A 23,819-nucleotide genomic window follows, 5' to 3' on the forward strand; every position below is an offset into this window, starting at 1 on the left:
TCCCACTATGTGGTATGACTATAATTGGGACAGCTTGAAGCAGTTCCTCTGAGAGCACTGGGAAGAAAGGCAAGACCACAGGACAAAATGGCCTGGCTTGGCCTCGGCAGGAAAGGCTAAAAGAGGGGCATCAAGATGCCCTAAGTGGGGACAGAGTTGCCAAGAAGGGTAGAGGTAGACCCATTGACAGTCTTGACCAGATACAATCACCTCTGTCCTGTCTTTGCCCTCAGGTATCCTGGGAGTGACCAGCTTTAATGCCTCACTTCCCCGCCCCTCCTATGTGAACGTTAAAAGCTGATGTTTTCTCCCCATATATAGCTGTTACACTTGTCAGTGTACTGTGGTAGCAGATTCTGTAGGGTTCTGCTGCTTATAGTTTTTCTCACCCCAATTAGATTGTTAATTTCCTCAGAAACATATCTTACACATTCATGTAATTAACACATGGTATAACTTAATGTATTGATTAATAAACTCGTGCTGGCCCAGCCAGTGTAGCTCAGTAGTTCTGAATCAAGCTTTGAGCCAGGAGGTCACAGTTATGTTGGATTTCCAGTCAGGGCACATGCCCAGGTTGCAGGCTCGTTCCCATAGGGGGTGTGCAGGAGACCGATGATTTCTCTCTCATCATTGATGTTTCTCTCTCTCCCTCTCCCTTTCTAAAATAAATAAAAATATATTAAAATAATAAAGTGTTGTACTTGGTTGACAATATGCCTCCGCACTGTCCTATCACCAGAGTCTCTTCTATTTAATTTTCCCAAAGCACCACTTTCCCAATGCTATCCCCTGGCCAGAGAACTTGTCCGGCTTCCTGGCTAAATGATCACTAGATTTATACCACACACTTGGAGTAGCATACATTGCTTTGTATGTTATAATTATGGCCTATTTAATATATATTGTATATATATCATATTTTAAAATTTATTTATTTAATTTTATTTATTTATTTATTTATTTATTTATTTATTTATTTATTTTGCTGAAACCGGTTTGGCTCAGTGGATAGAGCGTCAGCCTGCGGACTGAAGGGTCCCTGGTTCGATTCCGGTCAAGGACATGTACCTTGGTTGCGGGCATATCCCCAGTGGTGGGTATGCAGGAGGCAGCTGATCGATGACGCTCTCTCATTGATGTTTGAAACTCTATCCCTCTCTCTTCCTCTCTGTGAAAAATAAAATATATTTAAATTTTTAATATATATATAAATATATATTAATATATATATATTTTTTAATTTTTTTTTAACTGATTTCAGAAAGTAAGGGAGAGAGCCAAGACTGGTTTGGCTCAATGGATAGAGGCTTGGGGACTGAAAGGTCCCAGGTTCGATTCCGATCAGGGGCATGTACCTTGGTTGCGGGCATATCCCCAGTAGGGGGTGTGCAAGAGGCAGCTGATTGATGACTCTCTCATCGATGTTTCTAACCATCTCCCTCCCTTCCTCTCTGTACAAAATCAATAAAATATATATTAAAAAAAAAAAAAGTAAGGGAGAGAGATGTAAACATCAATGATGAGAGAGAATCACTGATGGGCTGCCTTCTGCACATCCCATACTAGGGGGAATCGAGCTCGCAACCCGGGCATGTGCCCTTGGCCGGAATCGAACCTGGGACCCTTAAGTCCGCAGGCCAAAACTCTATCCACTGAACAAAACCGGCTAGGGTATATCTTAAAGATTTCTAAGCTCCTTGAAGCAGCAGTCGTGTCTGCTACAACTTTACTGCGCTAGATAGACGGGATGTTTTATGAAAACCACGCGCCGCTCCCTTGAGTAGAAGGCGCGGCTCTGGCTTCCCTCCCAGACGGAGACCATAGAGACGTCCGTGCGGCGAGGCCTCCGGGCGCGGCCATAGAGACGCGCCGGGGACGGCTAGAGCGTCGCTCGAGAAGTCGGTTTCGGCTCTTTAAGTCCTCCTTCCCAACATGGCGCAGTCCGTTAACATCACCGAGCTGAACCTCCCGCAGCTGGAAATGCTCAAGAACCAGCTGGACCAGGTGGGGACGGGCCCAGAGACTCACACCCCCTCCGCCTCACCCCTCTGCCCACGCGAACGCCCTCGCCCCCTCCCCTCTCCTCCCTGTGTGGGGGCCTCCCTGCCCGGGAAACCCTCGCCGCTCCTCCGGCGGAGCTCCTCCCCTCCAGCCCACACGGACTCTCTCTCTGTAGGAAGTGGAGTTCTTGTCCACGTCCATTGCCCAGCTCAAGGTGGTGCAAACCAAGTATGTGGAAGCCAAGGACTGTCTGAACGTGCTGAACAAGAGCAATGAGGGTATGGGGGCGCGTGGAGGCCGCCGGGGTCGGGGGTGCGGCGTCTGGTCCCGCCTCCTCAGCTAGTCTTTCCCCCCGAGAGGAGAAAGCAGGCCATTCCTTACTCTGTACCTCTTGTGAACGAGCCTTTTGCATGTGGCCCACCTAGCATTGAAATGTACAGGGCATTGCTCCTGTTGTCCCCGTTGCGATCTGCGCGGTGCCCTCTAACGTCTTAACGTTGGAGCCTGACAACCTTCCCCAGATGTTTGTCTTGGTTGCTTTCACAGGGAAAGAATTACTTGTCCCACTGACGAGTTCTGTATCCTTTCCAGAGGAACTGTCCAGCCCTCCTCTTCTCTCCTGTACCCCCCTGGGGGGAGTTTTGATGACTCCGAAGTGCCCCATGATTCTGAGAGCTCTTACTGTACACACTGCCTAGCTCTCCTATCTGTATCTTGGGGCCAACATCTAGCTATTGCCTTGTAAGCTCCGAAGAGTATATGTAATTGAGATGTGACTATTTCCCTTTTTCGTCTGAAGATAGGATCTAATATAAAGATAAAACGTGGTTTACACTTTTACTAATAAGTTAGAACACATAAGCAATAGAATAGGATATAGAAACAAGGAGTTGACGCAGTTTATTCTCAATTTCAGTTTAATTGTGGCTATTATTGTGGCTTTAATTGTAGCTCTTATTCCTAAACTGAGGTTACTATGAAACTTGGATTGTGTCTGCCTGTTTAGTGTTTTACTTGATCAAGTTATGATAAGACATCTGTAAACTGTAGCCTGAGAACTGACAGGCTAAGAGAGGAACACTGAAATAATAGTGTGCTATTATTTAGGGATTACCTAAATAATGAACATTAAATCCATTAGCTTGTTCATGGTTGGGCGTGTTGAGGGGAAGTGGGGCTGGCTTCCCATTTTTGCTACTCTGCAGCAGTAAGCAAATATTGTATCTAGTCTTTCTGGAGGGGCTAACTCGTAAAGGGTGGGAGATGGCTTCAGGGCAAGAGAATGTCTCAGTGTGTCTGTCATTTTCTCCATAAGGAACCAACTTCTCTGTTCCCACATGTGGAGTGTACAGGTATAATTCTAAACCTCCAGATTATCCAGTCCCTGCGACTTATAGCTTTTTAGAAAAGAGGGTCTTAGACTGACAAGGAATCATGGCTCATGCTGGGCTAGTTTTCCCTTAATTGTTGCTTCTCAGATGTATGTCCCTGGGAAACTACATGATGTAGAACACGTGCTCATCGATGTGGGAACTGGCTACTATGTAGAGAAGGTGAGTGGAAAGAACCAGGTACATGGCCCCCTGAGCAAGGGAAGGAAGTTTAGGGGAAATTTTAGAGAGAGCATGGGGTGTCCTTTTTTTTTTTTTTTTTTTTTTAAGAGAGAGTAGGCTAGTGGGTGGGAGGAGTGAAAAAGAGAAGCATTGATGTGAGAGAGACACATCCATTGGGTTCCTCCTGCACACACCCCAACTGGGACAGGGGATCAAATCTGCAGTTCAGGTACATGCCCTTGACCGGGAATTGAACCCGTGACGCTTCATTGTGTAAGCCGATGCTCTAACCACTGAAACGCTGGCCAGTCCTCTTAGCCCCTCATTCACCTCTGACCTTTTAGACAGCTGAAGATGCCAAGGACTTCTTCAAGAGGAAAATAGACTTTCTCACCAAGCAAATGGAGAAAATCCAGCCAGCCCTTCAGGAGAAGCATGTCATGAAACAGGGTAAGCTTGGCCTGAGGCACCTCTTCATCCTTTGTAACTTCATGATAAAGAACATGGCTTGCAGTGTGGACCATGGGGATGTCCCCTTTGCTGGATTAAAACCATATTTTTCTCTTTTGTGTCTTGTGTTATTTTCTAGATTCAGTGTATTACATACCCACTATTTGTAGATTCCTGGGTTAGGTGTTTGAGAAATTTAGAGGAAAGAAATAATTTCTGTGTTCTTAATGGGGATTGCATGGGGGAAAATATACATGTAAATGAACACACAAGAAATAGCCCTTACTAAGTACTAGCAATTGCAGCCTTGGCTATACATTAGAATCACCAAGAGAATTTGAAAAGAAAGCCTGGGTCAATGCTCAACCACTGAGCTACACCAGCCAGCTCAGTGGTTGAGCATTGACCTATGAACCAGGAGGTCAGGGTTCGATTCCCAGTCAGGGCACCTACCCGGGTTGCAGACTCCTCCCCAGTGTGGGGCATGTAGGAGGCAGCTAATCAGTGATTCTCATTGATGTTTCTCTCTGTCTCTCTCTTTCTCCTCCCTCTCTCCCTTCCTCTCTGAAATCAATAAAAATATGTTAAAAAAAGAAAGAAAGCCTGGGGCCCGCTCCAAACAAACTAGAGCGGGGTAGTGGTGAGGGCTAAGGGTGGGCAAGGATTCCAGGATTCATTTTTTTTTTAATGCCCCAAGTCAGGGGTCGGCAAACCGCAGCTTGTGAGCCACATGCTGCTCTTCGGCCCCTTGAGTGTTGTAACGCCACTTCTTCAAAATAGACTCGCCCAGGCCGAAAACCGACTTCTGCACATGGGCCACTAAGTTTCAATCACACTGTATGTGCACGCCTGCATGTGGTATTTTGTAAAGAGCCACACTCGAGGGGCCAGAGAGCTGCATGCGGCTCGAGAGCCTCGGTTTGCCGACCACTGTCCCAGGTGATTATGTAACACAGTCAGGGTTCAGAACCACTGTCCTAAAGGCAGAAGCAGCCGGGGCGCTGGAGCTCAGTGGCTGAGTGTGGGCCTATGAACCAGGTCTCGATCCCTGGTAGGGGGTGTGCTGGAGCAGCCGATGGATGATTCTCTCTCAATAGGGATGTTTCTCTCTCTCCTTCCCTCCCTCTCTCTGAAAGCAATACAAGCCTATTTAAAAAACAACAACTACACATTAAAAAATAATAAAGGCAAAAATATTTTCACGTTATAATATTTTGTTATATCTGACTCAGTATTGTATTTTGTTCATTTTTATATCCCAGTGATGTATCATATTTACTGATACATTGTAGATTCCAAATTTTGCAGTAGTGGATCACTGTGTTAAAAGTTTTATTAACTATAGTTGGTGTCTACCACTCCTTAAAACTCCCTATCGCTTTTCCTTAACTCTGGGTTCTTCCCTTCAGCTCCTGACCAGAGTCTGACTTTTCCCCCCACAGCTGTCATGGAGATGATGAGCCAGAAGATCCAGCAGCTCACAGCCCTGGGTGCAACTCAGGCTGCCAAGGCCTGAGGTCCTGTTTTGCAAACCAGGCAGAGGGACCCTACTTCAAGGGCCTGGGACTTTGTGGTGGGGAAGAGAAGGGTTTTGTGTTTAATGCCAATAAATGTTCCAGCCGAGCAGAATGGTGGTCTATTCTTGCACTAATAGGGACTGGTGAAGAGATGGGAGGGCGGGGTGGAGAGTGTGCCCCTCCCCAGAGCCTGATGCTGGGCTTACCTTGGAGGAGCGGGAAGGCCTTTGCGCTGGGCGGAGCCTGGAGCCGTGGGAAAGGCTGGCAGGCGGAAGTGGGGCTGCGCGGGCACTTCCTTTTCCGGCTCGGCGCTCCCGCCTTTGCACCGGAGAAGCCGCATGGGCGGCCGCCTCCTGCGGGGACTCCTACTTTTGTTGTTGCCGCCGCCGCCCCTCCGAGTCCGGCTCCGCATGCACAGCCTGGAGTGCGTCCAGCCCTCCAAGCGACCCCGCCGCAGCCTCATGGCTCCGCCCCGCATAGGCACGCACAACGGCACCTTCCACTGCGATGAAGCCCTGGCGTGTGCTCTGCTGCGCCTCCTGCCGGAGTACCAGGTACGGTGCGCCTGGGCGGCCCGAGCTCCCCCCTACCCTTCCGACTCCCCAGAAACCCAGACTTAACCCCCTACCCGCGCCACTCCTGGCCGCTCCTCACCCCCGGTGCCCCCTGCAGGATGCAGAGATTGTGCGGACCCGGGACCCCGAAAAACTGGCTTCTTGCGACATCGTGGTAGATGTGGGTGGCGAGTACGACCCTCAGAGACACCGATATGACCATCACCAGAGGTGGGTTCCCAGATACCTTTCCTTCACTTCAGCTTGATCCAGCGCTCATTTCAGCCATCCGCTGCATGGTCTGTGTCACAAAGCACTGCCTCATCCGTGAAAGCAAACTGAGTTCCGTGCCACCACAGCCGTCCGTCCTTCCACCTGTCTACCTGGCCTGGGACCTCCCTGAGTCTAACCAGCCCAGGCCTCCTCCCTTGGCTCCTAGTCAGTCCCCAGGCCTTTCCCAGCTCATCTCCCTCTCCGGCTGTCAGACTTTTCCCACCAGTATTGTTTTCTCCCCAGTTAACACCCCAGCTGGGATTAACCCATTCATGTGCCCTTGTTGCCCCACTTCATACTGTTGGGCCCACATGATTGTGGTGGTTGGTGACAGTTCACATATGTGTGGTTTTCTACTTCCTTCCAATCCTTTTCCCCTCTCCTCAAGCCCCTAGCTCATCAGCCTCCTGGTTCCCACTCTTAAACATCCTCAGCTCCCTCCTTCCAGTGCAGCAAACACCGTCCCATTGTTTTCCCCTTTCTAATCTATTACTTTCTCCTCCTGGACTTCCCACCAGTTTCTGCTTTTTGCCAATAACTTACAACTCTAGTTAGGCATCTCTCATCTTGAAAATAGAAATAGATACAAAATCTTCTCTTGTACACCACAGTTTAAAGTGATTATCTGTGAGGGATGAAGTGTGCATGCTCAGAAATGGTGCTAGCAGGGAACCCTCCAGTATTCACAGCCTAATCTCTCACTGTCACTCTTCAAAAGAGCTGACCCTGGCTCCATACCCCTTCCAATTCGTGTCGTTCATTCAGGTGGTTCTCTCCCAGTCTTTCCCACTGGTTGCCTCCCACATGTGTCCTAGCCCAGGGCGGGGAGCAAACCCGCAGCCCAGGTACATGCCCGTGACCGCAATCAAACCTGCAACCCTTCGGTGCATGGGCCAAGGCTCTAACCACCAAGCACACTGGTCATGGCTATACTTTATGTGTATTTTATTAAAATGTTTTGTATTTACTCAGTATTAATAAAAATCATTTTTTTAAAAAAAGAGCTCCCTAATTCCAGTCTACGGCCATACCACCCTGAACTCGCCTGATCTAAAAAAAGAGCTCCCTAGGTGATTCTAATTAGTATTTACAATTATAGCTAAAGTTTCTACTTCCTTAATAACTTTTCCCTATTCTGTGTTCCACTGCTATTCAAATTCCTGCTTTCCTCACTTACCCGAACCACTGCAGGTAATCTTGTATCTGTTCTCCATGCTGGCTGGCACAGTGCTCTTTCTAACATGCACTTGACTACTTAAAGCCTCTCAGTGGCGCCCATTACATACAAATGAAGTCCAAACTCCAAAGAATGGCATGCAAGGCCTACCATGAAATGGCCCCTTTCCACCTTTTTTTTACCTCTCACCTATCATACCCAAGCTCCTTTCTTGCAATTCCATGACGAGATCTCTTAGCCGTGTACATGTCGTTTCCTCACCCTTTATCTGGTGAACACCCCATAAATTAATTGCTCAGGTATGACCTGAAAGCTCTCCAAACACACACACACACACACACACACACACACACACACGCTTCCTTGCTTATAACATAGCTACAGCATTCATTCGCTTGGTTGTTTGTGTGTCTGTCTTACCTGCCTTTAGCAGGTAAACGTGAGGACAGGGACATGGGCTGTTTTTTGTCCCCGATGTCTACACAAAGCCTGGCATGGCCTGAGCATTGGGTTCACATTGTCGAATGCACGCACAGACTTTACCCTCGTCTATGTGACCCTAGGAAAAGCCAGAGCCTCTCCAGGGGGCCGTCTCTCCCAGCTCCCGCAGTATTCCCCAGCCTCCCGACCCCGCCTTGCCTGCACATGCACATGCACATGCACATGCACAGGTCACCTGGGGCCTCTCTGCCTCAGCCCCACCTCCCTGTGCTCCTCAGGTCTTTCACAGAGACCATGAGCTCCCTGTCCCCCGGGAAGCCATGGCAGACCAAGCTGAGCAGTGCGGGACTCGTCTATCTGCACTTCGGGCACAAGCTGCTGGCCCAGTTGCTGGGCACTAGCGAAGAGGACAGCATGGTGGGCACCCTCTATGACAAGGTGGGGACCTGAGGACAGATGCCTCACACATGCACCCCCACCAGGCCGGTTGGGAGTGGCACTCACGTGGCACTTAGGACTGAACCTCACATCAGAGTTCCCACCCACAGCCAGCCCACTGCTGTCTCCCTCAGTCATGCTCATCTCACAAGGCACGCGGTGGTGGTGAGAAGTGACGTGTGGAAAAGAGCTTTGGAAACCATAAAGCAGTGCTTTCAGTCCTTTTCTTGACCTGACATACATAAAAAATGACTTCAACAGAGGAGGCTGCTGATGTTTGGAAGCATATGGCTCAGGTTCTGACTGCCCTGCAAGGGGAGAGGCGCCTGTCAGGCACCAGTCATTCCGCAGAGGCCCAGGCGTTGGGAAGGCTCCGGTTATGAAAATATCTTCAGGTCCCACCAGCGTCTCCTGAAAGCGGTTCAGCAGGTTCCTGCTGCTGGGGAAGAACAGGGCTAGCGCCCCTGGCGTGCATATCGGATCAGTGATTCCGAGGACACCTAGACCCTCCTCCTGTGAAGTTCATAAGTCAAACCAGACTCAGCCAGCTCTGTTTTTTGCGGACAAACTGTTCACTTGTTCTCTGACTCGCTTACCTGCCCCTATGGCTCAGCATTAATATCAGCCAAAAAAATATGGTTAAACTGGAGCCTGGGACGCTAAGGTTGTAAACTGCCTAGGTTAGTTTTTCCTTCTGCTGAGGGGTTTCTAAGCAGCTGAACTAAACTGCACTCAAGTTTTAACTGATTAGCAGCAGTGGCGGCCTCTACATAGACGAAGGGGCTGGGCATAGAGGCGTTTCTTCTTTGGCTCTCCCTGAGAATGCTTTTTCCACATACCACACGTGTTGATGTGTAAGTCTGTTTTGTAGGGCAATTTTGCCTTGAACACTGATATCCCATGTCGTTTCTGCCCCCAAACTCTTGCGGCATTGTCCTACCATTTCCTAAGGCTTAGGAGATGCAGCAACTGCTGATGCCACGCAGCCCGCCGTGGATCTCTCTGGGACCACACCCAGCGCTTGATGACTAGTCCGGCACCTATTCTCTCCCAACTGACCCCGGTGTTTGGCCAGACCCTCCTGGGCCTCATGAAACAGGTCACTGAGTAGCCTGCTCAGCCCCTCAGAGATCTACCTTCCCTCAGCCGCAGGGATCCATCCCACAGAGCCCCTCCTGGAACTCCAGATCTTTGCTCAGAAGGCAGCAGCCTCCTCCCCACACATGCTGCCTCAGCTAGGGCCTGTGTGATAGAACGAGCACTGGATTAGCAACCAGTGATCCAAATTCCAGCACTATTAGCTCTGACCGTAAGCAAGCTAATGGACACCCCAGTTCCCACTGGCTCACTGCATTGAGATTTATAAATAAGAGTGTATACACATAACTTTGAAACCTGTAAAGCTTTACCATGCAAGTGGTGAGTACCCTAAAAGCATTTCTGCTGCCGCCTTAGATGTATGAGAACTTCGTGGAGGAGGTGGATGCAGTGGACAATGGGATCTCCCAGTGGGAGGGAGAGCCTCGATACGCGCTGACCACTACACTGAGTGCCCGGGTCGCCCGGCTTAACCCCACCTGGAACCAGCCTAACCAAGACACCGAGGTAAGGAGGGCCCAGGGGGAGGAAATGAGGCATGTAAGACCTCAGGGGAGGAAATGAGAGTGGCTCTGATTTCCAGGCGGGGTTCAAGCGTGCAATGGATCTGGTTCGGGAGGAGTTTCTGCAGAGACTAGACTTCTACCAGCACAGCTGGATGCCAGCCCGGGCCCTGGTGGAAGAGGCCCTGGCCCAGCGATTACAGGTACAGCATGGGAGGCAGCGTTGTGGATTAGTGACTGCTGGTGGGCTGCTGGTCAGCGGAGGCTCCTTCTACCCTGAACCTTCCAGCCACACCCTACTTCCCCCCCTTCAGGTGGACCCAAGCGGGGAGATAATAGAGCTGGCAAAAGGTGGATGCCCCTGGAAAGAGCACCTTTACCACCTGGAATCTGGGCTGTCACCTCCAGTCACCATCGCCTTTGTTATCTTCACTGACCAGGCTGGACAGTGGCGGGTCCAGTGTGTGCCCAAGGAGCTCCATTCATTCCAGAGCAGGTGAGGCCCTGTTGCAGCCTGCAGAGGCTGCCACTAGTTGTGGCCCCTGTTCTGTTCCCCTCTCCGTTCCTCAAGGCCTTCGTGTGCTCTCACCAACTTGCTCTTCCTGCTCGCTTGTAGGCTGCCCCTGCCGGAGTCGTGGAGGGGTCTTCGGGATGAGGCCCTGGACCAGGTCAGTGGAATTCCTGGCTGCATCTTTGTCCATGCCACCGGCTTCATTGGTGGGCACCGCACCCGAGAGGGTGCCTTGAGCATGGCCCGTGCCACCTTGGCCCAGCGCCCAGCACTTATACCTCCCTCCCCTCCCCTCATCCAATAAAATCTCTTCTCTCTCACACTGACCAAGTCTTTGCCACATTCCCAACCTGCACCATCCTGGCAACTTGCTGGAACTTGGGGGAAGTGAAACATCTATTACATGCCAGAGCCTATGCTAGATCTTCAGGACTTTTTGTATTTTTTCCACTTTTCTTTCACAATCATTTGAAAACCATCCAGTTCCTAAGGCTACATAACTTGACAAACTCATGAGAAGCGGTTAAAAGTGACAGAACCAATATCTTAACCCAAAGTCTGTGCCTTTTTTTCTTCACCATACCCTAATGCAGTTCCCTTGAGAAGAGCCTCAGAATTGAGTGGGAAACACGGAAAGAAGTTTTTATTATTGGAAGTGGGGGTGAGGGGAGTGGGACCGAGCAGGTGGTGGCCCCAGGAGAGGGTCCCAAGGAGCAGAGGTTGTGGATGTCTCAGTGAAGAGGGGCAGATCATGAATAGAAGCTCCACTCCCAGCTGGGGGCTCTTGGGTTCGGCCAAGCACTGGGCTAAAGTGTGGGAACTGGGCATTGACAAAGAACAGAGGGATGTGGGCGATGCGGCCGGTGGACCAGCACTGCAGAAAGGAGAAAGAAAAGTCTTAGCGGGCTGGGCTCAGAGGGCATGTGGCAGAGCCTGCAGCAGCCAAGGCCCTCAGCTCCTCCATCTCACTCTGAAACCCGCAGCCTGGCCCACTCACCACACTGAGCAGAGCCCCTTTTTTGAAGGAAGGATGGAAAGTGATGCTCTGGGCCTGGGCTCCTGGCTCTCCCTGGATGATGCCGCTAGGGGGAGAAGAAACAATAAGCAGGCAGCTAGAGGCAGAGGTGGGATGTGGTAATGGGGGAAGGCTGGTGAGGAGCCCAGATCTAATGGCTTGCCCAGCACTTACCAAGGAAGTAGCTCAAACACAGGGCTGTTGCGAGTGCGGAAAAGAAGGATGACTGGCTTACCATCCTGGACCCGGGGATTTCCTGGAAGAGATGGACGCAGGAAGGAATCTAGAGGCCGAATCCCAGGGCAGGGGCAGAGAACTGCAGCCAGGGCATGGACACCGGTAGGGCCTGAGCATAGTCCCTCCTCCCCACCTCTTACCTTTCATGAGCACAGCCAGACGCTCCCCACTGGGGTCCCAGACCATGGAGTGAGCCTCTCCCCCCAGCCTGTGGGTCAGAACAGTAGGTGGGGAGGGTTCAGCACGGCCTCTCACATTCCACTGTCTCCCCCTCCCCCACTCCGCTCACCTTTCCTCTCCGTTTGGTGTCTGTACTGTGGCCTCGGACAGATCTGCCACAATCGTTGCTGATTTTGCACCTCCAACACGTCCCTTTCCCTCACCTGTGGATGAGGGCAGGGGCGCTTAAGTACAGTAAACAGGCATCTGACTTGTCCCCTGCCTCCTCCATCACAGGCATCAACACCTCCCATCTCCCAACTGCTTTACTTCTCTACCCTTCAGAGTGGCATGTTTCAGAGGGTTCTTGCCTCCCTCTGACTGCCTCAGAGATGGTCTGCACCCTGAAGTGTTTCCCCAAACTCACCGCAATGTTGTGGGAATGATAAGGAGTAAATCAGTGGCTCCCCCAATACAGTGAACAGCAGCCGGTTTCCGTCTGGGCTCCAGCAGCCTGTCTGGATCAGGAAGCAAAAGGCAAGGAGAGGGTGGTCTGCAGGGGAATGGAAGAGGAAAGGAAGTGGGGAGACAAGCTTGGGGAACCGGGGGCCCAGCTTCTTTGAAACTCACTTGGCATCGCCCTGACAGAGTGGGCCACCTCTCACAAGTCCACATCTGGGCCTCCCAGACTCTGCACCAGAGAGAAGCAAATCACAGCTCAGGACCGCTGGTTCCAAAATGTAAACCTCACTCCCTCTGTCCGTCCCGGGTCAGGCCAAAGAACAGGAATGAGGACAGAAGGTCCTTCCTGCTTCAAGTTCCAGGAGCCAAGTGCTTTCTCCAGGGCACTCTGGCCCTCCCCCACTCACCGAAACACAGCTGAGGGAGTGGAAGCCAGGACTTTGCTGCCATCTGGGGACCAAACCAGGTTGGTAACACCTCCTCCCCGAAACCAGGGAAGGGGAACACAGGTCTCTGTTGAGACATCCCATACCTAGGAGAGAGGGGTCAGGAGAGCAGACAGGAAACTCAAGTACCCCTATCATCTCACAGGGGCTCCCTTCCTTAAGGCACAAAGAACCAGAAAGGGAGGGAGCAGGAGAGGGGCTGTTAAGACAGGAGGAAATATGCCCTAGCCCGCTGCTCAGTGGTTAGAGCGTTGGCCTATAGACTGAAGAGTCACAGGTCGATTCTGGTCAAGGGCATAAGGACACATACTGCAGTTGCAGGCTCGATCCCCAACCAATCGGTGTGTCTCACATCGATGTTTTTCTGTCTCCTCCCCACCCTCCTTCCACTCTAATAGAGAAAACATCCTCGGGTGAGGATTAACAAAAAAACAAACAAACAGGAGGCCAAAGCCGGTTTGGCTCAGTGGTAAAGCGTAGGTCTGTGGACTGAAAGGTCCCAGGTTCGATTCCGGTCAAAGACATGTACATTGGTTGCGGGCACATCCCCGGTGGGGGGTGTGCAGGAGGCAGCTGGTTGATGTTTCTCTTTCATCGACGTTTCTAGCTCCATCTCTCTCCCTCTCTGTAAAAAATCAATAAAACATATTTTTTTTTAAAAACAGGAGGAAAAATAAGTTTTATGTTTACAATCTGAGCCTGGATGATGCAGCTCCTTCCCTGTGTAAGTTAAGACTGGATGGACAATTCTCCCTCTCCCTCCTAAAGGGCACTGCCCACCAGGAGCAAAGAACGCTCTTTCTTCAACCTGAGGAGTGGCTGCAGTGACCAAAAGGGTGGGGACCAACCTACCAAGATAGCAGCATCCACAGGTGAAGCTGAGAGGAGCCGCCCCCCGCTGGGCGCCCAGGCCAAGCTGGTGACGGGTGTGTGCCCAGGGTGCGAGAGCACTTGGGCACAGCCAGAGGAGGGTCTGCCAAGAGGAAATAGGGTATGAACTCAGAAGACAAGAAAGCCCCTGATTTTATTTCCTTGCCTCCTCCTGATAAAATTTCCAAATCCCAATGGCCCCTTGGAGCTCAAATCCAAGTTGGAGAAATGAATAAAGATTGTGCAAGTTCAAGAAAAAACTAAGGAAGGAAAGCAACGTCACCACCAGTAGGTCCTTAGAGGAAAATGCGTAAAAAGGAGTAAGCTTTCACTATAGTCCTCAAGGAGAAATAAAACTTTCTGACCAGTAAAGCTAGAACTGGTAAGCTGGGAGATGTCATGCTCCACCAGAGAAGACAGCCCTCTTCCCACAGGACCGTCTCGCCAGGGGTCTGGTATAAATTCTCTCACCAGCCCTGATTGTTTGGCTCAGTGGATAGAGCGTCGGCCTGCGGACTGAAGGGTCCCAGGTTTGATTCCAGTCAAGGGCAGGTACCATGGTTGCAGGCACATCCCCAGTAGAGGGTGTACAGAGGTAGCTTATCGATGTTTCTAACTCTCTATTCCTCTCCCTTCCTCTCTGTAAAAAATCAATAAAATATGTATTTTTTTTAAATTCTTCTCTCGCCAGAATCATCTGCCACTCCCCAGAACTCATCCTGTGCTGCAAAACCTGTATTTTTGCCTTTCCTTATAAGAATCAGTCTCCCGCCCTAACCGGTTTGGCTCAGTGGATAGAGTGGCAGACTGAAGGCTTCCCAGGTTCAATTCTGGTCAAAGGCATGCATATGCCCAAGGTCGCGGGCTCGATTCCTAGTAGGGAGCGTGCAGGAGGCAGCCAATCATTGATGTTTCTCTCTCCCTCTTCCTCCTTTCTGAAATCAATAAAAACTTTTTTTTTTTTTTTTTTTTTTAATCAGCCTCCCTCCTCTGCTCCTGCATTCTTTTCTGCTTGCCATAAAGATGCTGCCTAGGGGTTGGCCTCCAACACTAGGCTGGGAACTACCTGAGGGCACCACCATCTCCAGAGCCACATACTTGGCCTGACAGGTACAGACCACTGCCTGAATTAGTGCCACCCTCTGGCTTTTCCACTGACCCATAACCACTTTTAGCTTCAATGAGGTCTTCTTAGGCCACTGATCTACAACTTATGCTTTAACATTACAGTAAATCATAGTTACCTTTCCAGTTCATAGAGACCTAATTTATTATTTTCAGTAGTTTCCCTGTATTCTACTGAACAGATAACCATAATTTATTTAGGCATGGGCATTTCAGTTTTACATCAGCTTTTTTTTTTTAATGTTTTTTACTGATTTTTAGAGAGAGAGGATGGGAGAGGGAGAGAGACAGAAACATAAACAATGAGCCCCAGCTGCTTTGGCTAAGTGGATAAGCGTCAGCCTGTGTACTGAAGGGTCCAGGGTTCAATTCCAGGGAAGGGCACATACCTCGGCTGCAGGCTCCCAACCCTGGTTGAGTGCATGTGTGGGAGGCAACCAATTGATACATCTCTCTCACATTGGTGTTTCTGTCTCTCCCTCTCCCTTCCACTCTCTCTAAGAAAATATATCAATGGAAAAAATATCCTCAGGGCCCTACCCGGTTTGGCTCAGTGGATAGAGCATCGGCCTGCGGACTCAAGGATCTCAGGTTCGTTTCCGGTCAAGGGTATGTACCTTGGTTTTGGGCACATCCCCAGGAAGGGGTGTGCAGGAGGCAGCTAATCGATGATTCTCTCTCATCAATGTTTATAACTCTTATCCCTCTCCCTTCCTCTCTGTAAAAAAAATAAAATAAAAATCAATGAAGTAAATATATTTTTAAAATATCCTCAGGTAAGGATTAATAAAATAAATAATGAGGGTGAATCATTGATCGGCTGCCTCCTGCATGCCCCACACTGGGGATCGAACCCTTCACTCAGGTATGTGCCCTGAGCAGAAGTTAAACTGACCTCCTGGTTCATAGGTCAACATCCAACCAGTTGGATAGTTTCTTAGTTTTGACAAATGTAACAGGGAAATATATTTAAAATGGGGAAACTGCATGATGGATATATCAAAACACTCTCTTTGTTAAAAATCTAATCATCTCCCTTGCTGATTTTGCTCAATGGATAGAGCATCGGCTGGCGGACTGAAGGGATCAATGATTCCCTCTCATCATTGATGTTTCTGTTTCTATCTCCCTCTCCTCCCTTCCTCTCTAAAATCAATTTTTTAAAATTTAAATAAATAAAATAAAATATACTAAAATATTTTATTAAAAGTAAAAAATTAATCAGAAGGATTTCCTACTTTTTCTATGGTCTTAATTAGCATGGAGATGATCTTTCTTTGACAATTAGATAAAACTCTCATAAAACGATGTCTGCCTGGCATCTTTTCAGTGGCAGAGCTCATCCCTTTTAAATTTTTTTTTTTAAATATATTTTGAGCCGAGACCGGTTTAGCTCAATGGATAGAGTGTCGGCTTGGGGACTGAAGGGACCCGGGTTCGATTCCGGTCAAGGGCATGTACCTTGGTTGCAGGCATATCCCCAGTAGGGGGTGTGCAAGAGGCAACTGATCAATGACTCTCTCTCATCGATGTTTCTAACTTTCTATCTCTCTCCCTTCCTCTCTGTACAAAATCAATAAAATATATTTAATAAATAAATAAATAAATAAAAATATATTTTGATTTTTTTTTGCCCCCCTCCCTTCCTCCTATACATATCCTCCCTCCCCAGAGTTTTATGTCCATTGGTTGTACTTATATGCATGTATACAAGTCCTTCGGTTGATCTATTATCTCCCCCAGATCTTCCTCCCCTCCCCACTGTAATTTGACAGTCCGCCTGTTGCTTTACTGTCTCTATATCTGTCTCTTGGTTCATCGGTTTATAATGTTCTTTATCATCCACAAATGAGTGAGGTCATGTGGTGTTTCTCTTTCATTGATTGGCTTATTTCACTCAGCATGATGTTCTCCAATTCCATCCAGGTTGCTGCAAATGATGAGAATTCCTTCTTTTTTATGGCAGCATAGTATTCCATTGTGTAGATGTACCATAGTTTTTGGATCCAATCATCTGCTGACGGGCACTTAGGCTGTTTCCAAATTCTGGCTATTGTAGATTGTGCTGCTATGAACATATGGGGTGCATATATCCTTTCTGATTGGTGTTTCTAGTTTCTTGGGATATATTCCTAGAAGTGGGATTACTGGGTCAAATGGGAGTTCCATTTTCCCTTTTAATTTCTTCAACAATCCACTTTAATAGTTTATATTTTGCCAGAAAGTGAACATTTCCTTTAAACTTTCAAATCTCTTAGTCTAAACATGTATATAATATTCTTTAATAACTCCATTTTCTTCCATATCTGTGATTATCTCTCCATTCCCATTCTGAAAGTAGCATACTTTGATTTTCTTTTACCTCAACAAGGCTGACCAAAAGTTTTTCTTTTTCTTTTTTTTAAATATATTTTATTGATTTTTTAGAGAGGAAGGGAGAGAGGGATAGAGAGCTAGAAACATCGACCAGCTGCCTCCTGCACACCCCCTACCAGGGATATGCCCACAACCAATGTACATGCCCTTGTCCGGAATCAAACCTGGGACCCTTCAGTCCGCAGGCCGACGCTCTATCCACTGAGCCAAACCAGTCTCAGCCAAAAGTTTTTCTTTATTCATAATTTAAAGAACCAGTTTCTGGTTTTATATTATTGATAGTTAATTCTCCTGGGTTTTATTTTTCATTGGTTTCAATTTATATCCATATTAACTCCCTTCCCACCTTACCTTAAGCCTGTATCTGACAGTCTTCTAAAAGAGACAGTCTTTCCACTCCTTAATTCATAGACATACCCTTCCCAGAATCCCAGGAGCCCCTACTTCTGTCCCTTTCTCTAGATTAAAGTATTTAGCACCTTGACCTTAGGTCTTCTTCTCCCGTGGGAACTGCTGTGAGGACAGGGAACTTCTCCTCGGAGACCTCCTCACCACTCCTAGCAGGGCCACCACCTGTAGGCCATGGTAAGACAGAGTGGGACCCACCTGGTAGACAAGGAGGTGGGGTCCAGGGTCCAGATGAGAATGCAGCTCTGGCAGGCCACGGCCAAGACGGAGGCACTGAGGGGCTTCCAGGCCAGAGCCGCCACGTTGCGCTGCAGCCGGTGCTTCAGGGAGGGGATGATGGTGCTGCGATGGAAGGGGGGAGGCGGGAACACTAAGGCCCAGAGGAAACAAGTACAGTTGAGAGGCAAATCCACAGAGAAGGCGGCTCACAGGGCTGGGGTACTGTGGGGCAGGATAAGATACAGGTTCTATCTGGAGAGAGGAGACATCCAGTTCCAGAAGGAGCCCCGTGGGCCAGGCCCAGGGACTGCCGGACTCTCCTGGGCCCAAGGCAGGAGAGGGGAGTGGAGACGAAACCACGGAGACTGCAGTCAGAGCTTGCCCAGGAGGCCCCACATACCTGTTAACGTTATACACGCGGATCGAATCATCCAGCAGGGCCACCGCAAACTTGTTGGTGTGGGGGTGCCATGCGAAGACCCGCAGGCAGCAGCTGGACCTGGGCAGGAATGAGCATGAAGAGTCCAAACCTATTCCTGTCTTTACCCCAACCCAGAAGTTCAGATTCCTTTTCATATAAGGACGTTATTGTTGTTTTTTTTTACTTTTTATTTTATTGGGGGGGGGGGGAGGTAGAAGGAGTGAGAATGTGGGAGGCAGTCAGGAAAGGGGTGGGAGGCATCTGTGCATAGACTTCCCTCTCCCCAAAAGAAGCTGCAGGTTTCAGGACCTCCTTCCTACCACAGCCTCGGAGCTGGCACACTCACCAATTTGTGACTTGGGCAAATTCAGCAATCAGATCCTCACTCCGGAGCTGTAAGATCAGATGGGATCAAGGATGCACTGGGACAAAAGGAGCTAATCCCCATAATGTTCCCAGTGGACCACACCCACCTTCCACAGGTTTCCCGCCCCGCCCTTAAGGAAATGGGGAGGGGGGTGGGAGTGGGAAGGGCCAGGAGAGAAAGCTAAACTTACAGACAGGTGTGGGAACAGGGACCCATGGAGGGAGGAGGCCCATCGACAGAGTGCCAGGGCCCAGCTGGACGCGGTCTTCACCCACTCAAATACTGCGGGGTTGAGAAAACAGCTCTGACTGAACCATTCGCAGGAGTCCTACTGGGCACCCTCTTAGGTGAGGGAGGAGCACTCCCCAGGTCCTTCTATGGAATAGTGTTTCTGGACACCCACTCCGGGATATGCAGGGTAGGGAGAGGGGAGAAGTAAAGATGGCAGCAGTGCAGACAACTGGCTGGGGAAAACAGGGCTAAATGGAAAGGGGCTGGGCCAACAGGTACCAGGATGAGTTAGGGAGACTATGAAGGGGTGATGCCAATAGCAAAACTAGAGAGGGCTGGAGGGAGAAATACTTACCTTCCTCCTCCGAGTTAGCAATTTCATTCAGCACCCCAAACAGGCCCATATCACACCTGACAAAAAGAGGAAGCTGTGAGTCAGAATACTCTGATCTCTTCAGTCTACCTTCTACAAATGTCATCCATTCACTCAATAAACATGTATTACAAATAAGAGAATTCACACTTATTGAGTGGCAACTAAGTGCCATGCACTTTATATATTGTTCTTTCATTTAATTATCGCACTAAAATGGGCATTCTGCACATTTGACCAATTAGGCAACTAAGGCTCAGATGTCTTCCAGGGCCTTGTGAGCCAGTCAAGGAATAGAGACTAGCCCTACGTCAGTGAGTGCAGAGCAATGGAAGGATTACTAAGCAGAGGCATTTTAGAAAGATCAGTCTGGCTGCAGGTTAGAGGGGGTGTTTGGCAGACAGGTGTGGAGCATCAACTGCAAGCCCAGGCCAGGACACCAACATCTAAGGGACATCAGGAAGAGAAGCAGCGCTGGAGAGGCAGAGTGAGAAAGGGCTCAGGCCTGAATAACTTTCAGGCAATGAATTGATACTTAACTTCACTCACATACAAAGAGACATGCAAATTAAACCATAGTGTAATACCAAATACTGAAGATTTTAATATATTTTTATTGATTTCAGAGAGGAAGAGAGCGGGAGAGATAGAAACATCGATGATGAGAATCATCGATTGGCTGCCTCCTGCACGCCCCTAGTGGGGATTGAGGCCACAACCCCAGCATCTGCCCTTGACCAGAATCAAACCCTGGGCCCTTCAGTCCGCAGGCCAATGCTCTATTCACTGAGCCAAACCAGCTAGGGCCCAAATACTAAAGTTTGACAGCACTCTCATACACTACTGGTAGTACTATAAATATGAACAATTTTTTTTTATTTTGATTTTTTTCTTTTTTTTTAAATATGTTTTTATTGATTTCAAAGAGAAAGGGAGAAGAGGGAGATAGAAACATCAGTGATGACAGAGAATCGTGGATCGGCTGCTTCCTGCATGCCCCACACTAGATAGGGATCAAGCCTGCAACCCTGGAATGTGCCCTGACCGGGAAGTGAACCCAGGACCCTTCAGTCAACAGGCCAACACTCTATCCACTAAGCCAAACAGGCTAGGGCCAGAGGATGTTTTGTTTTGTTTTGTTTTTTGTTTTTTTAGAAGGAATGGAAGGGAGGGAGAGAAAGAAGAGAAACACTGATGCAAGAGGCACACCAACTGGTTGTCTCCCACACTCGCACCCCGGTGCCCGGACCAGGACTGGGGCTCAAGCCTGGAACCTACAACGAAGGTACGATTCTGGACCAGAATCCAACCTCACCCCAAGCTGACTCTCTAACCACGGAGCAAACCTGGCTACGTATGCACAATTTCAAAAGAGGCCTATTTGACAACAGCCCATGAAATTACAAATGAACATACCCTTTGAAACCAGCTCCTTCATTTGTAGGAATTCACTCTACAAATGACAATGATAATAGCTAACTCTTGAGGGGATTCATATGGGACAGGCATTGTTCTAAGTGTTTTACATCTACTAACTCGTTTAATCATCACTCCAACCTTGTGAGACAGGTGCCATCTTACAGATGGAGAAACTAAGGGACAGAGTGAATAAAGTAACTTGCCCAAGATCACACGGCTAGAAGTGGCACAGCCAGGAAATTAATCCAGGCAGTATGGCTCCACTTGTACATGTGCAAAATGAATGACCTAGGCACAAGGTTATTCACTGCAATCTTACAGCCAACCTTGCTAAGTAGGGAGCAGGTTCAAACCAGAAAGCAAAGCAAGTCATTAGAGCTGAAACGGAAAAACTGTTGCACAGCCTTGAGCTCCACAGTGAAGATTGAGAGTCTATCAGCCAAGGCAGAGAGATGGTGACCTCATCCAGTCCAGGAGACCCTTTGCCATGTCTCACCAAATATTGATGCATCTCTTCCACACTTGCTCCCGATGATGGATGAAAGCAGTTCTTGTGCCATGGTCCAGCCTCCCCGGGTTCTTCAGGGGGTCCTTGGACAGGTTTAGGACAGGAAAATTGATCCACTAGAGCCCAGAAATGAGAGGTTGACAATGAGTCAGTCTCTTTCCCAGGTCTCTGCTGAATTCCCTGTCATCTCTGACCCATGGCTGGACCAAGGGTAAGAGGCTGCAGAGACCCATTTCCCATTTCCACAAATACAACACTTGAGAAACCGGAAAACAGCTGTTAGCTCCCTTATCTGTAAAAAGGACAATAAAATTTCATAGGGTTGTTGTGATTATTAAATCTTACAATATTTGTGAACACCTAACTCAGAGCCTCCTTCTTACAGAATAAACGCTCAAGAAATGTCCTTTTTTCTCTTCCTTTTCCTTCCCAGGAACACCACGGGGGGGGGGGGGGGGGCACGGACACAAAACTCTCCAAGTTGTGCTTTCTCAGTTTTTCCCAGATACTGATCCCAACTTTTCAGGCCTTCTCCTGCACCCTCACCCCCCCCTAGGTTTGCCCTCACAGTCTCTCCACTCTCTCTTTGCCTGCCCCACAGCTTCTCAGCACCCCTCATCCTCCAATCCCAGCCCTAACATACATCCTGCTCTTCTATTCTCCAGCCCGGGCTGGGCAGTTTCCAGTCCGCCCATGGGAGGACTGGCAACCCCAACCCCGCCCCCACCGCACAGCCTCGGGTCCCCGGTTCCCCCTGACTCCGCCCAAGCCTGTAGGTCCCCTCCCTCCTCGCCCCGGCCACCTGGCCCCGGAAGTCAGGAGGAGGGTTCTCATAGCTACTGCCCGTCACCAGCTCGTTATTGTGCTCGTAGAGGGTGACCTGGCCCCTAGGCGGAGGCGGAGGGAACAACCCTAGGGAGCACATCAGGCCGCTCCCGAAGACGTCCGGGACCGGCAAACTCGCGAACGCAGCGCCTCTCTCAGTTCCCGGGCTAGATTCGGACGCGTACGGGTGGCCGCCTGGGACAAACGGCGAAATAAAGCTCAACGGAAGTGAAGAGCATAAAGGAGAAGAAGGACGCTTGCGCAGTCAGGAGAGGGGTGGGGGGTGGAGGGGAGATAGACTTCTAGCGCTTCCTCGCGCGCCACCTGGCGGCTGGAGGGAAAACGGCGTGGACACGTCCGCAGGCCCAACCCCTTGATGGGAGGTTTTTGTTTTTTTCCTGTGGGGCTGCTGTTTTTCCCAGTTCCGAATTCCCAAATACCATCTCCCACTCTCTTGGAAAGCCCCAAGTAAGCCACGTTCAGGGAAGTACCTCATTTAACCCCCCCAGGACTGTGAATCACACCGAGGAAGATACATAGGCTGGAAAGCCTCCAGGTGAAGAAAAGTCATTGAGAGCGAGAAGTGTTGGCTGCCAGAACTTAGAGCCCACAGGGCTAGGCGTCCTGGAAGGAAAGGGGGGTACAGTGGGAAAACAGTAAAACTTCCTGAGCATGTATTATAAGCGCTTGTATAACCTTTACAACAACCCCTTGAAGAGAACAAGACACTGAGAAATCTGACCTGAAAATATCAAAACCAGGCATTCTAACTTCAGAATAAAAGTGAAATTGATCTTATTCTATCTAACTCCAAGGAGACTAATGCAGAATAGTGGCTCCTCGGCTTACAGCTACATGACCTTGGGAAAAATCATTGAATTCTTTAAGCCTCTGCTTCCTCACTTGCAGTGCCCTAATTATTTCATGTGGTTGTTTTTCATTCAAAATGGAAATGAAGCCATTTAATAAATTATAAACCGCTAAACAGATATCAGAGATCATTAGTCATAGCTGTTATGGACTAAACGACTTAGGCATTGGTTCATTCATTTAACAAAATTAATGAGCAAATTCCAAGGACCATGCTCTGGGGACAGAGAAATGTTTTTATTGGTAGAGGAAGGGAGAGGGAGAGAGACATAGAAACATCAATGATGAGAGAAAATCATTGATTGGCTGCCTCCTGCACAATCCCTACTGGGGATTGAGCCTGCAACCCGAGCATATGCCTTGACCGGAATCAACCCAGGACCTTTCAGTCCTCAGGCTGATGCTCTATCCACTGAGCCAAACCGGCTAGGACAGGACAGAAATTTTTGAGGCACAGTCTTCACTCCCAAGAACTGCTCATCTCATGGTAGGTAGTAGGGCGCATTATAAGTCAGCATTCTTAGATTCTGTGTCTGCTGCTCCTTTCTACCAAGAGTTATTCCCAGGTCAGAAAACAAGGACTCTAGAATGTTATTGGCCATACGACTCATCTGAGGATCTTGCTAAAATGCAGATTCCGAGTGGACCTGTGAAGCTAAATTTCCAAAAAGCTCCCAGGTGATACCGCACAGAACAGTTTTGCTAGCTCCGTTCACTGAAGCCTGGGAAGTCCCAGAAGGCTTGCAGAGCATAATGTAAAAACCCTTTGGGGAACTCGTTAGGGAAGTTCTCCTTGGGAAGGGGAGCAGGACGGGTTTGGAGGTAGAGGGAGTCTGTGACTCTGACAGATTAGTGGAAAGCGCTGAGAACCCACCAAAAAGGATTTGTTTTGCCTCAGGCATGACACCATCCAACCCAAAGATACCCCCACGAAGTTATACGGCCTCGGCCTGCAACTTCCTCCTCCCT

The 23,819-nt window shown here is 49.1% G+C and overlaps 3 protein-coding genes across 4 annotated transcripts; 2 read left to right on the forward strand and 1 right to left on the reverse strand.

Annotated features, from left to right (window-relative positions):
- Positions 1 to 1,851: 1,851 nt before the first annotated feature.
- On the forward strand, positions 1,852 to 5,636 carry PFDN5 (prefoldin subunit 5). Its single transcript, XM_036456315.2, has 6 exons — positions 1,852 to 2,007; positions 2,180 to 2,282; positions 2,551 to 2,582; positions 3,483 to 3,557; positions 3,902 to 4,007; positions 5,450 to 5,636. The coding sequence occupies exons 1-6, from the start codon at positions 1,936 to 1,938 to the stop codon at positions 5,521 to 5,523; spliced, it is 462 nt and encodes a 153-aa protein (XP_036312208.1). The 5' UTR covers positions 1,852 to 1,935; the 3' UTR covers positions 5,524 to 5,636.
- Positions 5,637 to 5,804: 168 nt separating this feature from the next.
- Positions 5,805 to 10,839, forward strand: MYG1 (MYG1 exonuclease). 2 transcript variants are annotated; one of them, XM_036456314.2, is made up of 7 exons: positions 5,810 to 6,078; positions 6,197 to 6,309; positions 8,248 to 8,407; positions 9,863 to 10,012; positions 10,089 to 10,211; positions 10,323 to 10,504; positions 10,625 to 10,839. In XM_036456314.2, exons 1-7 carry the CDS (start codon positions 5,863 to 5,865, stop codon positions 10,821 to 10,823), a joined length of 1,143 nt encoding a protein of 380 aa, XP_036312207.1. In that variant the 5' UTR covers positions 5,810 to 5,862; the 3' UTR covers positions 10,824 to 10,839. The 2 variants fall into 2 exon arrangements, with proteins under 2 accessions (XP_045443984.1, XP_036312207.1); XM_045588028.1 differs by lacking the exon at positions 10,089 to 10,211 and having other exon boundaries at positions 5,805 to 6,078.
- A 296-nt stretch (positions 10,840 to 11,135) lies between these two features.
- AAAS (aladin WD repeat nucleoporin) lies at positions 11,136 to 22,210 on the reverse strand. Its single transcript, XM_036456311.2, has 16 exons — positions 21,958 to 22,210; positions 21,144 to 21,271; positions 19,211 to 19,266; positions 18,815 to 18,906; positions 18,604 to 18,650; positions 18,237 to 18,335; positions 17,816 to 17,959; positions 13,691 to 13,811; positions 12,800 to 12,924; positions 12,561 to 12,621; positions 12,358 to 12,448; positions 12,061 to 12,154; positions 11,912 to 11,979; positions 11,709 to 11,790; positions 11,517 to 11,601; positions 11,136 to 11,393 (listed from the first exon to the last, which is right to left on the reverse strand). Exons 1-16 carry the CDS (start codon positions 22,078 to 22,080, stop codon positions 11,166 to 11,168), a joined length of 1,644 nt encoding a protein of 547 aa, XP_036312204.1. The 5' UTR covers positions 22,081 to 22,210; the 3' UTR covers positions 11,136 to 11,165.
- Between the last annotated feature and the right edge of the window lie 1,609 nt (positions 22,211 to 23,819).

This window comes from Pipistrellus kuhlii, unplaced genomic scaffold (assembly GCF_014108245.1).
Source record: "Pipistrellus kuhlii isolate mPipKuh1 unplaced genomic scaffold, mPipKuh1.p scaffold_m20_p_3, whole genome shotgun sequence".
Taxonomy (NCBI): domain Eukaryota; kingdom Metazoa; phylum Chordata; class Mammalia; order Chiroptera; family Vespertilionidae; genus Pipistrellus; species Pipistrellus kuhlii.